Source organism: Orbilia oligospora, assembly GCF_000225545.1.
Source record: "Orbilia oligospora ATCC 24927 unplaced genomic scaffold scaffold00210, whole genome shotgun sequence".
NCBI classification, from domain to species: domain Eukaryota; kingdom Fungi; phylum Ascomycota; class Orbiliomycetes; order Orbiliales; family Orbiliaceae; genus Orbilia; species Orbilia oligospora.
In genome coordinates, this window is record NW_011645767.1 from 1,301,062 (window position 1) to 1,313,773 (window position 12,712).

A 12,712-nucleotide genomic window follows, 5' to 3' on the forward strand; every position below is an offset into this window, starting at 1 on the left:
AGATTACTCTCTTCCTACTGTGTTGTCCTCCACAGACTCGGCGCATCGTAAGGATACAGTTATAGTTAAACTGGATCTCGAAAGCGAATGAGATTGATTTCGATATATACTCGGGCATGGCTCTCCTATTTCAGGAACCAAGCAAGAGAGCAGCAGGTCCACAGACGACAGCGGGGGAACGAAACCCTCAGCCCCTCGCGAGCTCGATGCGGAGCAGGCGAGACACTAACAATAGCGCAGCCGTGCGGCGACCGAAATCAAGCATTTTGTGGCTGGCTGGACAAAGCTCAGAGGCCTCGCTTGTATGCAAGTGTATTTCGCATCGACCGATTCCAGTGGTAAGATTTGGAAAACTGATGCTTTAGCTTATGCTCCATTATATCACATACGGCAAATACCAACCAAGAACCAGAGGATATTTGGATAACTGGATTTTATCCACCAAAAGTGGCTCATGCGAAAGAGGTAATCTTACAGACAATGCGCCGTGGCACGGCGGTCTCTGAACGGAGCCAGTTGGTGACGGCGCAATGTGTTGCCGATTCATCCTATTATCGATTTGATCTTATCAGATCTTGGCGATATCCTTATCTGATTCTTTTGGATCTTATCTGATCTAATCGGTAGGACAAGGGTCCCGTCGTTGTTGACAACCACCCCAGCGAGGGCTGTAAACAATGGTCGGCTGGCAATCGAGTCAACCACAACCATGGCTGGCTCCATCATAAAATATAGAGTCGCCACGGCCACCTTCAAGGTTTCTCGCCCTCATTCTTTTCGACTAGGTAGTCAAAATATACCCTCAAACCAGTTACCTGCGAACCGTTACGACCTTGTCACGCCCTTGTCACGAACCACTCAAGATAGAATATAGATAAAAGTAAGCTGAAGAATTCCGTCCAATTGGTTAAGTTCATGAATACTTGCTATTTCGAGTGGTGCAAGACAATTCTGTTCTTTTCCTCGTTTTCCTACCCTTTCTTCTTGTTTATTAGCATGGATCCTTTTATCAAGTGGAATGCTCGCTCATGCGTGACGAAGCTACCAAATCACAGGGACCAATCCACATTTGCAAATTTGCACAATTATCAACTAGCCCACTTAGAATACTTGCTGGTGGTGTATTGATCTTGCCATAATTTACCAGGACGTTTAAAACGACGGTGCGACTTCTTTAGCCCCGAGTTCGAAGTTGCTTGCCAACAACTAGTGCTGTGGTGCGCGCGCGCAAGACCATGAAGGATATATCAACTAACTACAAATCGCACTCCATCAGATATCCACATACCTACTCTCCCGGATTTTACACGACAATAGAGTCTCTCAGAAATTCAAGATGAAGGCTAATGATGCTATCGTTCTCATCATCATTCTTCTCCTCCTCTTCTTTGCGGTAATCCTTTGGGCCATCTTCCACATCCAGACAATCATCGGCTGGTTCCAACCTGCGCCGAAAACAATTATCGTCGACGACGACTGAGAATAAAGTCATCGGCTATTCCAAAGTTTGAGGAGCTCAGTTTTTTCCCTCAACTCAACCAGTTACGTCTTCTCCCGTTGGCCTAGCTCTTTCAAATGTTCCACCGGTTGGGCGTTAGGATTTTGTCGTTTGCATCGGACGCATGGGTAGGTCGAGCTTTAGGCTAGGCCACCATTACGGGGAGTTTTTAATCATGTTGGAAGTAGTTGGTGGCATCGGATTTCGGATACAAACTTTGTGCCGAATCTCTGCCAAGCAACAGGAAAAGATTTCCTTTGTTCAAGTTATAAGGCTTCGCATGAGTTTTCTCAGGAGTTTTTGAAGGTTGCATTAATATATATGCATATATGCTTCGTGGGAAAACCCCTGTTCGAGGAGTGGCACCATGGTTTTTTTTTTGCATTCTCGTTTGTTGACACAGTTACTCTCATGATTTTGCCATGTTAAATTTACAGTATATGATGTATATAGTAGTTAATGTCTGATGTCTGAAAGCTTCGACCATTCGTGCGCATTATATTCGCAAAGTCAAGGTACCGTAGTTTTTTCCGATTCCGGCAGGGCATATATTCTGGCGGAGATGCAACATTGCCGCCAAATGATGGAGAAAAGAGGCGTACGTATACATTATCTCGATTTAAACACGGGTCTACAACTCGCGACGATACTAGCTTCAGAATACTATTGGAACTGCATCTAGATGAATACATTTGTTATTTTATTTCGTTTCTCTTCTTCTTTATCTACAACCAAAAAGCCACGGTAACGCCATAACCCGATGCTGTTCAAAAACGAAACAGACAGCCAGACAGACAAACAAATCCAACACTACGAAATAACAAAAAGAAGTTTCATATGCATCAATCCTCTCTATTGGAGATCCTAACCAGTAGGAGCCCTAGGAAAGGGAAATGGGTCGTTATTTGCCAGCTTAGGCTCTGAATGTATGTACCATTTGATCCTCGTCTCGTCGTAAAATGATATCCACACCAGTGGTACGCACATGTCGTTGCATGTGTCGCGACCTAACAGCTTTATTACGGCAGCCAATTCCGTTAGTTACGCAATCGCAATAGCCCTTGATTTGTGAGAAATTGGATATGTCGGCGGGGCCCAGATTTTCATTAAGGCAGGGGCAGAATTCCTCCCAAACACATGCATCCCATTGAGAAGATTTGATAGACGGCACAGAGCACTCGTTGCCAATTTTGAAAGTTTCTTGGAAAGAGCAGGATTTGTCTCGGGCGATGTGCTCGTGTCGCTTTGCAACGTTGTCGGTGGGCGAAGCGAGATAGGTAGTAGCGGTGACCGTGACAATGTCGACTACTGGATGGGTGACGACTTCGGTGACGTAAATAACCTTCTGACCATCTGCTGGTGGGGTGGAAGTATAAGTTGCCATCGTGGTAAGGGCTTGGGTAGGAGTTGGTGAAGGGTCAAGCTCGGGGATAGGGTTAACTGGGCCTGGCTTAGGTCCAGCTACTGCACCTCCTCCGGCGAGATCTTTATTCGGGGAGAGAGCTTTGCTCATATCGATAGGCATACCGCCACCACTAGCTTCATTTCCACATCCAGGGCCAGTAGGCAATGTCTTGCCCTTAAATTGCACACCGGCGTTTTGAGAGCCATCTGTGACAAAGTCGCCTGGATCCGGGAACTGGAGGTTTGTACGTTCTTCCGACGAGCAACCATTGGTGTCTGGAGCTGTAGCCAGCGCCCCTACAAACATAAACGGACGAGCCTTAACTTGAGGCACTGGGTTGTCATTTTGGATTGTAACGAAAGCACAGTTCATGTACATTTCGCGGACGCCGACGGTGTTAAACCAAGTCCAAGAGAAGATAGCCTGACCTGCGGGTTCATCTTCAGGAATCTTGAAATCGAATCGCTGATCAGGACCGGCAACGTTACCAACTGCTCCACGAGGACAGTCCCCAATAAAGGAGTGAAGGACCTGGAAGGTTCTTCCACCATCATGAGAGATAGATGCTTGACAGCTACCGCCGCTGTGAGCAGCGATTTTCTCAGGAACGTTGATTGTGAAGCTTGCCATTTCCCCGGCTTTCCAAGCGGCAGCCTCCTGGAATGTTTCGTTATGATAGCCTTTGCAAGGGAAATTTCCGAAACCGGGGACAAGAGGCGCATTGTAGTCTGTATCTATGTCGAACTTTATCGGCTTTGGGCTAATGATTGAAGCATGGCCTGAGACAGTTGTAAGCGTGGCGAGAATCGCCAGCGAAGCAGCGACGAGACGCATATCTAGGGTATTGTTCGAGCAGGATTGATCAACCGAGTACTGTTTACGTCGACCAAGTAGTAAAGAATAGTTTGGTTTCAGCAATTAACCAAGTAATCGCAAGTTGGACCTTTGGTTTCCAAGCTATATCAGGTCAAGTTGTTGTGGAATATATTGCGAGGATGCGCTAATCCAAACACTTCAGTTATTCCCCTGCGAATTCAAGCTCAGCTCAGCTCAGCGATAGCTACAGAAGATATTGAAGTATAAGATACGAAAAAGGTACTGGGTATCAAAGGAATGAACTTGAACGTTCGGACGGGCTAGCCGTTGCAGTCTGTTCGAATTTTAGTGCGGTAAGGAATGGAAGTTAGAGATAGCTTGGCTAAATCTCCGATGATATAAGAAGGAAAACAGAAAACGAAAGGAAAAGAAGAAAAAAAAAGGATGCAAAAGAACCAGAAGCGAATGCTGGAATGAATGAATGAAGATGGGAATTATGAAAGAACAAGTAAAGGGATTTTCAGGAGAGATGTGGTTTTATAACATCCCGCCAACCTGCCAGTCCTGTTGGAGTTTTCTGTGGACGAGAGTACAGTAATACGAGACGGCAGCTTGCACTTGCGGGCTGACCTGCATAGCGTACAAGCATAGGAGGCACAGGATCTGGGATCTTAGGGGGGGGGCGCTGCCCTGCAGGTACATGTCCACACATCCAACATCACATCGCTTGTTCTGTTGGTCAGCCCGCAGAACAGCAGCTATTCACGCCTTGATCCCGGCGCGTCTACTGAGACGAAGTGTTTGTTCAGGTCGTGTTCATGTTGAAGGTAGTGGTGCGGTGGCTTCTGGTTGGACGGTTTCTGGACCAGGGCCCCACGGCATTTTCCCCATTTGGCTATATTGGATTGCTATTCTTGGCCCTTGTGCAACTTGCCCTGGCCAACCAATGCAACCAAAAGTATACTCAATACTCAATACCCAATACTCACCTATACTTACATTACAAAGAGTCGTCTAACATTTTCCTGTACAGTACATGTAAGTGCTTGCATTTTTTTCTTGGAGTTCTTGGAGAGCCCCGCCCGAGAAGCGTCGACGAGGCACAGACCGATGCCTTTGTTTCGAGTTGTCAACAACTGTCGCTCGGTTGCTTTCCCATCATCAACCGGGTGGTACGGTCGGATGTCTAAACCTTCGTGGGTATACGTACACAAAGTACTCCGAAGCTAAACAATTATTTGTTTCGGAATATCCAAAAGACAGGCCCGAGGCGTATAACTAAAATTTTGGCTCGGTGAGAATATTTGGGTTTAGTAGTGCGTTCAGCGGCAGGCGAAAAATAGGTATTTCAAATGAATGGCGGTTCCTGTCAAGCGCCGAACTTCGGGGCACACCAAAAAAAGGGGGGGTTGCATTGACAGCTTGGACCTTTTGTGGATGTTTCGCTAAGCTATCAGTCTGCTGAAAATTCTTTGGCGGATTCATGAAGGAACAAATTCGCCAAGGTGTCAATGACCTAAGAAGACCTAAGAACTCCACTCACCCAAAGAACAGCTGCTAAATTGGGGGCACGATAAATCAGGATTTCAAAGCTGGCCAGTCTGAAATCCCATGATTAAAATATGACTTTATATTTACCACATGGCAAATATTTAAATAAGGTTACGAAAACAAAGAATTATAGCATGGGTTCTAATTTATTCCGTAAGTATTAATTCTGAAAGGTCGCTTCCTCAGAATATTAATAACTAGTTGTTTCATGAGGTGCTAGAGGATGTTCCTCCACGCGATAGTCGAACTTTGCCATGATGAAAGTCGCCTTGCTCATCTCCACACTTTGCTGTGCCGGCTGACAGAACCATAATCCTCCATAATTTTTGCCTATCATTGATATCATTGGTCTGTCCTAGTTACATTTTGCGAAGAAAACAACATCAGAAATTTTAATTACAGTGAAGTCTCGATATTGCCAACCCGTAACCTTATGGTCTCGTTTTGACCAGGGATTTAAGTTTTCTATGCGCGTCCCGCCCGCCCCAACGCTTAACCTGGCATTGGTCTCAATTGAATTTAACATCAAAATTCAAGATTCGGCCTAGACAGGATTAAATTAATAAAATTTATACTACTATACGGACAAATATTGTATCCGCAATATGCGTGTGTCTAAAGTGCCAAACGATTTTTTTTTTTTTTTCCGACGTCGAACACTCAATTCCAATTTATGCCCAGATGAGAAATACAGACGGGCTGAACTGAACCCTGTTAATGTTGAATCGTAGTTAAATATGACTTGGTCAGTTGGGAGAGGTAGCGCTGCTGTCCCACATATGCGTACATGGCGGTCAAATGTTGACAATATACTAGTGCATGTCTGTCCCGATTGGTGGAAGGAGAAGCAGTAAGTCTCGAACCCAAAGACACGCAAACCGTAATAAATTTACACATATATCTATCTAGTACTAGATAGTATCATACCAAATGTGGGGCCGTAGCCCGTGATCATCTGATATAAAGTGAGTAATTATATGCGAGTCAAAGGCTTGTAGCCTTGCATGCTTGGACCATCGAATGCTAAAGCATAGCCATTATCGGCAAATTTGAAGCTGCTATACTGTCCTATACCGCCGATCTAAAAACCAGTAGGCTTACTATATTTCGTATTTTGGGATGACTAGACTGTGAGAGAGATTCATGAAAGGAGGGGAACGAAGATCCGGTGTCATATGAAAATACCGCCAGAGGGGTTCATCTGAGCTTCCACGATCGGCCCTGGTAACCTAACCCCATGACGATAGTTATAAGCATTCCATCATACCTACACTCGATACTCTAGATTGTGCAATATATACCTTATACGCAGTATGTATACTTACTTAGTAAGTACTTATAGCTAAGCTAAGAACTTAGACACTCGTAGATTAAATATGTGTTGTTCCGGTGAAATACCACAAGATCAAACTTCGAATTCCCTTCGCTGCCCTCACCACATCCACGTCCACATATACATCCACATCCACTGACAATCCAAGATAGCGAGAAAAACTCACCCCCACCAAACGCACGGCCGAACAGGCAGATAGGCTGTTTATGTTACAAACGGCAAGGAGGAGCTCAAAAAGCCTTAAAAGCCCTGTGAAAACTCTGCTGGGTTTGCTGGTGGCCAATGCCGACCTGCCGTCTTTTGATCTTGGCGATAATCTAATCTGATTGATCATATCATTCTTGCCTTGTCCCGAAGTGGGGCGACAGGCTGGGCGTCCACTTCAGCCATCCTTCTCGAGTTCTCGCGATTAATATTGCTAATCCCAACTGCTCAAGCTATTACTAAAAGCTCCTCCACCTGGCTGGAGCCGTATCATATGATCTTTGGCTCTGCAGCATGCAGCTTGGTCTAAGCTTCTTAGCAGCATTCGATGGCATTTAAATACCTCCCCTTCCGGCTTCATCCCTTAAGCTTCCATTCTATTCTTTCGACACCCTGATCGATATCCCAAGCGCGCAAGCCGCCCCTTAAGCTGAAGTAATCCTCTCCTTCCCCTTTGCGAGTTTTGTCTTCCTAAGTCAAAAGAAAAATGCAACTTCTTGCCGCTTGTGCACTTTTCCTCGCTGCTCCAGCGCTTTCATCTCCACTCCCTCCCTCCCAACAGCCGATCGGAGATGTCGACTTCAAGATCCCAACGGTCCATGAGTCTGCTGTGATGGCCCGTCGGATTCTCCGACTCAGTCCCATCGGAACTCTCTCCACCAACCTTCCTTCCTCCGACCCTCATGCCCACGAGTTCCCAATCGGTTTACCCGACTACATAGGAGATTGTGACCCAAAGTATCCCGGCGCTCCCACAGTTTTGGCCATGAATATCGCCACTACCTTCCGAAACGTCGCTGCTGGATCCGAAATCTCCGTCTCTCTTCGATATGAACCACCAGCGGATGCCGAGCGGAAGTTCTCTGTTGCGAGTCTTCCGCGATTCGCTTTGATCACCAAGCTAGAGGATATTCCTGCAGAAGAGGTCGCGAGCGGGGACGTCGTCAAGTGCTTTACAAAGTATCACCCAGATGCTAAGTGGTGGTTGCCCGGAAACAGAATCCACACGAGTAGATGGGCGAGATTGGTCGTTACAGGTGTGTACTGGGTTGGGGGATTTGGCGATAGAGCCTATATCGGATGGATCCCGGTTCAGGAATGGAACAGCGTCACCGAGGCTGAGATCGAAGCCCTTAGACTACCTGGCGAAAAGCAGTAAACAAGTTTACTATTTAAATGTTCGGAAATGGAGGCTAAAAAGCAGCTTCTCCCTTGTACCGTCCCTTCGTGATCATGATCGAACGTGTCGTGCGCAGATTTATTTCTTTGGTACTTTGTATGATACAATCAGTCTGTCTATACCATGCTCGGGAGGATCTTGGGGATATTGAACTAGAAAACAGTAATTAAATGTCTACTTCGAGTCTCTATTTCTTCATGGCTCCCAAAAGCTCTTTCGCCTATGTGATTGCTGACCATAACGTCATGCAAATGTTAAAACGTACATTATGCAGGCATCATGTCCCCGCTTTTTAGTTGTAACCATGACACACATGGAGAAACCGTGGAAGGTTTACATAACGCTGTCCCTTTGAGTAGCCGATCACTATTTTCAGCGCCTTCCCTATAAATACTAGCCTCGATGGGCTCGGCACAAGACTTAAATCGAGCTGATCCTAAGATCCTATAACCGCAAAATTATTACGAATTGGAGTTTTGACATATAAACCTAACTCAGTTAGCGATCAAACACATTACTAATATGGCAGATATCGATGCTGGAATCGCAAAGCCCTTTACCATTGATATTTCTAGCGATAAGCTCGACCTTTTAAGGCGGAAATTAGAGCTAACAAAATTTCCTGATGGTATGTGATATCGTGATTGCAGTGTTTTGTTGTCAGGGCCACGCGTGCAAGGCAATCCTGATCAGTGTACCGCTATATATATCTAACAAATAACACAGCTATCCTCGCAAATGAGAGTGACTGGGCTCATGGTCCTCCATTGCCAACTATGCGGCGTCTAGTCGAATACTGGCGCAATGGATTTGATTGGAAGGCCGCTGAAGCCCGCCTTAATCTCCTCCCGCAATACACCGTTGCTATCAATGTTGATGGGTTTGGGACTTTCGATGTTCACTACCTCCATGTGAACAAAGCGGCAAAGAATGCCATCCCACTACTTATGGTTCACGGGTGGCCAGGTAGTTTCTTCGAATTCACGAAAATTCTGGGTCCCCTCACGAATGGGGATGGAGACGAACCAACATTTGAGTAAGGGCTTGATCGTTCTAAGATATCTGATTATAGTCTCCTAGTTGCATCTAACATTCAATTAGGATCATTGTCCCCTCTCTTATTGGTAGGGCTGCTGGCCCATCTCTTCCCTTCAAATTTCCCTCGATGGGAGCTTGGGTAACAGTCTCGCAAAAACTGACTCGGCATGCTCAGGATATGGTTTCAGCGACGGTGCAAAAGAACCCGGCTTCAGCTGTTTTAAGGTTTGCGGTTCTTTTTCGTCTAGCTTGATGTTATTCCTCTTTTATATTTCTAACTCCCCCTCTTATCCGATTTATACAGCAAGCAGAAATGTGTCACAAATTGATGCTAAAGCTCGGGTTTAGCGAATATGGTACATATTACCTCCCTTTATGAAATTTGGGAACGAGACTTGTGTATACGTGTTTTTCGCTCGCAAATTGTATTGGCTATATTATTACGCCGGTCGACCAGCCGTAAACGTTTATTCTGACAATTTCGATCATGAATAGTGGTCCAAGGAGGAGATTGGGGTGTGTGCCGTAGCCCATTTGGGCCTTGAACTTCCTCTAGCCTTTTTTCTAACTACTTGGCCTTCGAGGTATGATAATTACACATATTCTGGCGAATACCTATTACCCGGAACATGTGAAAGCGGTTCATACCAATAACTCGGACAAATGCGACCCACCATCTTTCTTCGAGAACCCAATATATTGGCTCCAAAACCAGTTGCGGGGCCCGTATACCGCATCTGAAAAAGCGGGAATTGAGCGAACACAGAAATTTATGAGCGAAGGGTACGGATACAATTTGATGCACAAACACAGGCCACAGACCATTGGTTACTCGATAATGGATAGCCCTGTGGGATTGTTAGCATGGATTCTCGATAAGTTGCAAGATTGGACGGATAAGTACGATTTCCCTTGAAATACATCAAGGCAATATCGTGAGACTCTTACTAATGACGGATGGCCTGTGTAAAATAGCTACCCATGGACCGATGATGAAAGTAAGCCTTCCAATTTATTTCCGAAAACCACCTCCTACGATGTCATTTTACGATAAGATGACATTTCTGATCGATAGAATCGATTAAATCATTCGTATTGCTAACGGCTGCTGTATCACAAGTCTTGACATGGGTATCCATATACTGGTTCTCAACCTCTGGCCCGACGGCTTCGCTTAGGTTGTACTACGAATCAAGACGAGCCCCACAGGAGCAAAAGAAGAAAGGCTTTGCCTGGGCAAAATGTCCCATGGGGATCAGCCATTTCCCTATGGATATTAATGTTTCGCCCGTCGTATGGTCGAGGCCGATGGGTAACTTTGTCTTCGAAAGAGTGCACACGTCCGGGGGACACTTTGCGGTATGTGTGACGCCTCACGCTGAAGCTTAGCCCCTTGATTACCGTGATTTCCACGGGCGGTATACAATGTCGTCTCTAATTGATTAACTTTGACACGTTGCACAGGCATGGGAAAAGCCAGATATTCTGGCGGGAGATCTGAAAGATATGTTTAAAAAAGGTGGGCCGGTGTACGGAGTTGTGCGAGGGCGGGACGGATATTAAAGATTTGGGCTGGGATTACATTTGGAGGAGAGCGTGAAGTTTTGCACTGGGTCAACGGCTCGTGAGTCGAAGATTTTGTGTATTTGCATATTTGGAATCGGTATTACTGTTTCTAAAATGATACTGCAAAATAGAACTAGGAGACGAAAAGATATTTGATATTGACACATGTTTCTGTAGTAAATCCGCGGAGCTTGGGAAATTTGGAAATAGTATTGGCATGATATCTGAGCTATCTCAACGAAAATGAAAAATCCTAAATTGGAACATCTGCATAACCGTAACATGGTCCTATGCCTCTTGACAACCCAGGTGTAAAAATTCCCGTTCTACCACTCACGCCTTCGCCAACGACAACGCCCTTTGGGCAAAGCGGGCTAATTCCAGTGCTAACGGAAGTAGTGCTGAAAATAATCTGACACCTCCAACTAGAAAGAGTTGCTGCGTATGCGCTGAATAAATTACCAATATTAGTATTGATCTCTTTTTTTATCTAGATTATCCAAGTTCTATATTTAGAGCCACTTACTAGAATTGAGCGCAGTCTGGCACCGCATAGCACTGCTCACAACATTGGCTGAAGGTATCTTCACCACCAAGGCTATTCTGAATCGGCGTAGTTGAGAAAGGGTAGGTATATTGCCTTAGAGGTTGGACGCCGTTGAAAAGCTTTCGTCCCTCAAGAATCCCGGTACATTGTGGGCGATATGCAGTCGAGCGTGTTAAAGTGATGGTTGTAGTAGCCGTTACAGTTTGAATCGAAAGGGATGTGGCCGCAGTGATCAACGTTGCCGGGACATAAGACGTTACTTCAAGTGTCGTAGTAGTCGGCACCTTATTGAAAAAAATTAGACTCTGCTAATAGCTCGCTCACTCGAAATCGAAAAAGTATCTCACAGTAAGAGTAGCGTTTATCGTATTCGTAATCGTTCTGATTACCACCGTACTAATAGTGCTTGGCACATAAGTGGTCTCTGTTACACTGGTAACTGGTGTTGGAATATCAAGACAAGAGCAGCCGCTTGATATAGCAGGAGGTGCAAAGCCCGCGAGGTAAGCCGGTACCGATACGGTTGTCTCAATCACAGGAATCCCTCGTTTTTTGACCGTACTACTAGTATACCAGGTCGACGTGATGATAGTCACAGTTGCGGGATATGTCGTAATAGTAGAGACTAAAGTTGCAACTGATGTCAATGTTGCAACCGTAGTCGGCCTAGTAGCATCTGTAGTTGTGACTGTGAAGGCAATAGTTCTACGGGGAAAGTAATAGAATTCAGAAGTTACTAACTCGCCGGCTTGAACCTTGCTAGTATATTACAGTAGAGGGGTTGAACATACTCTGTGAAAACCGTTTCGGTTGTTGATATGAAAACATCGATTGTAGTAGTAGCAATTGTGTAGGTTTGCGAAGTTTCAGTCTGAGAAACTGTAGCAGTCTCAATACCAAGGTATTCGTTACAGAAGGGGGTAGCTGAATTGGCCGACAGGCGAGAAGCGAGTCGAGAAAGACCGCCAGAACTACAGAATTCTGGTACTACTCGTTTATGCAAATCGAATTGTCCACCCGCTGGTGAAGCGAAGGAGAGTTTTGCTAGGCTAGCGATGGTAAAAACCAAAAGGCTTGAGAAATATAGATGAATCATGGCTAAGTGAAAAAGGTAACTTGGATGGTTTTAGAGAGGAATTAGAATATTCAATAGTACTATAGGCTATAGGTATAGTGTTCAGTGTTCAGTAGCGGAAGATGAGTATTATATTAATGCCTAGAGACCGAACAGGCGACGCCGATATGCATATATGGGTTTTCGAAACCTATGAGCATACAACGAGGTAATCAAGATATGTCCTTGCGACTACAATATATATGAAGGAATGCTTATACCATTCTAACTTGAGCTATTATAAGGTCTCCCCCGTTATCCGTCATCTTTGGCCACTGGTCACAAAATTGCAGACATAAACGTATCGGCTTTGCACTGGCACATCTACTTCCATGGATCCAGGCGTCGTGTAGGGCTGAGCCGATTCGTCGACCCATGGGCCCGCAACACTACCCTTTGTTGTAAATTACACCGCCAATCTCCAGAAGAAACAGGAGTAAGATTATGTATAACTAGGAGG

General features: G+C 45.3%; 4 protein-coding genes across 4 annotated transcripts; 2 read left to right on the forward strand and 2 right to left on the reverse strand.

Moving 5' to 3' along the window:
• Positions 1 to 2,411: 2,411 nt before the first annotated feature.
• AOL_s00210g374 (uncharacterized protein) lies at positions 2,412 to 3,737 on the reverse strand (the record flags this gene model as incomplete). Its single annotated transcript, XM_011129175.1, has 1 exon — positions 2,412 to 3,737. The coding sequence occupies one exon, from the start codon at positions 3,735 to 3,737 to the stop codon at positions 2,412 to 2,414; it is 1,326 nt and encodes a 441-aa protein (XP_011127477.1).
• A 3,557-nt stretch (positions 3,738 to 7,294) lies between these two features.
• Positions 7,295 to 7,966, forward strand: AOL_s00210g375 (uncharacterized protein; the record flags this gene model as incomplete). Its single annotated transcript, XM_011129176.1, has 1 exon — positions 7,295 to 7,966. One exon carries the CDS (start codon positions 7,295 to 7,297, stop codon positions 7,964 to 7,966), a length of 672 nt encoding a protein of 223 aa, XP_011127478.1.
• Positions 7,967 to 8,509: 543 nt separating this feature from the next.
• Positions 8,510 to 10,588, forward strand: AOL_s00210g376 (uncharacterized protein; the record flags this gene model as incomplete). The annotated part of the gene is made up of 9 exons (XM_011129177.1): positions 8,510 to 8,615; positions 8,714 to 9,023; positions 9,089 to 9,257; positions 9,330 to 9,381; positions 9,521 to 9,541; positions 9,610 to 9,925; positions 10,001 to 10,023; positions 10,146 to 10,384; positions 10,490 to 10,588. The coding sequence occupies 9 exons, from the start codon at positions 8,510 to 8,512 to the stop codon at positions 10,586 to 10,588; spliced, it is 1,335 nt and encodes a 444-aa protein (XP_011127479.1).
• A 256-nt stretch (positions 10,589 to 10,844) lies between these two features.
• AOL_s00210g377 (uncharacterized protein) lies at positions 10,845 to 12,234 on the reverse strand (the record flags this gene model as incomplete). Its single annotated transcript, XM_011129178.1, has 4 exons — positions 10,845 to 11,040; positions 11,118 to 11,422; positions 11,486 to 11,843; positions 11,930 to 12,234. The coding sequence occupies 4 exons, from the start codon at positions 12,232 to 12,234 to the stop codon at positions 10,845 to 10,847; spliced, it is 1,164 nt and encodes a 387-aa protein (XP_011127480.1).
• Positions 12,235 to 12,712: the final 478 nt, after the last annotated feature.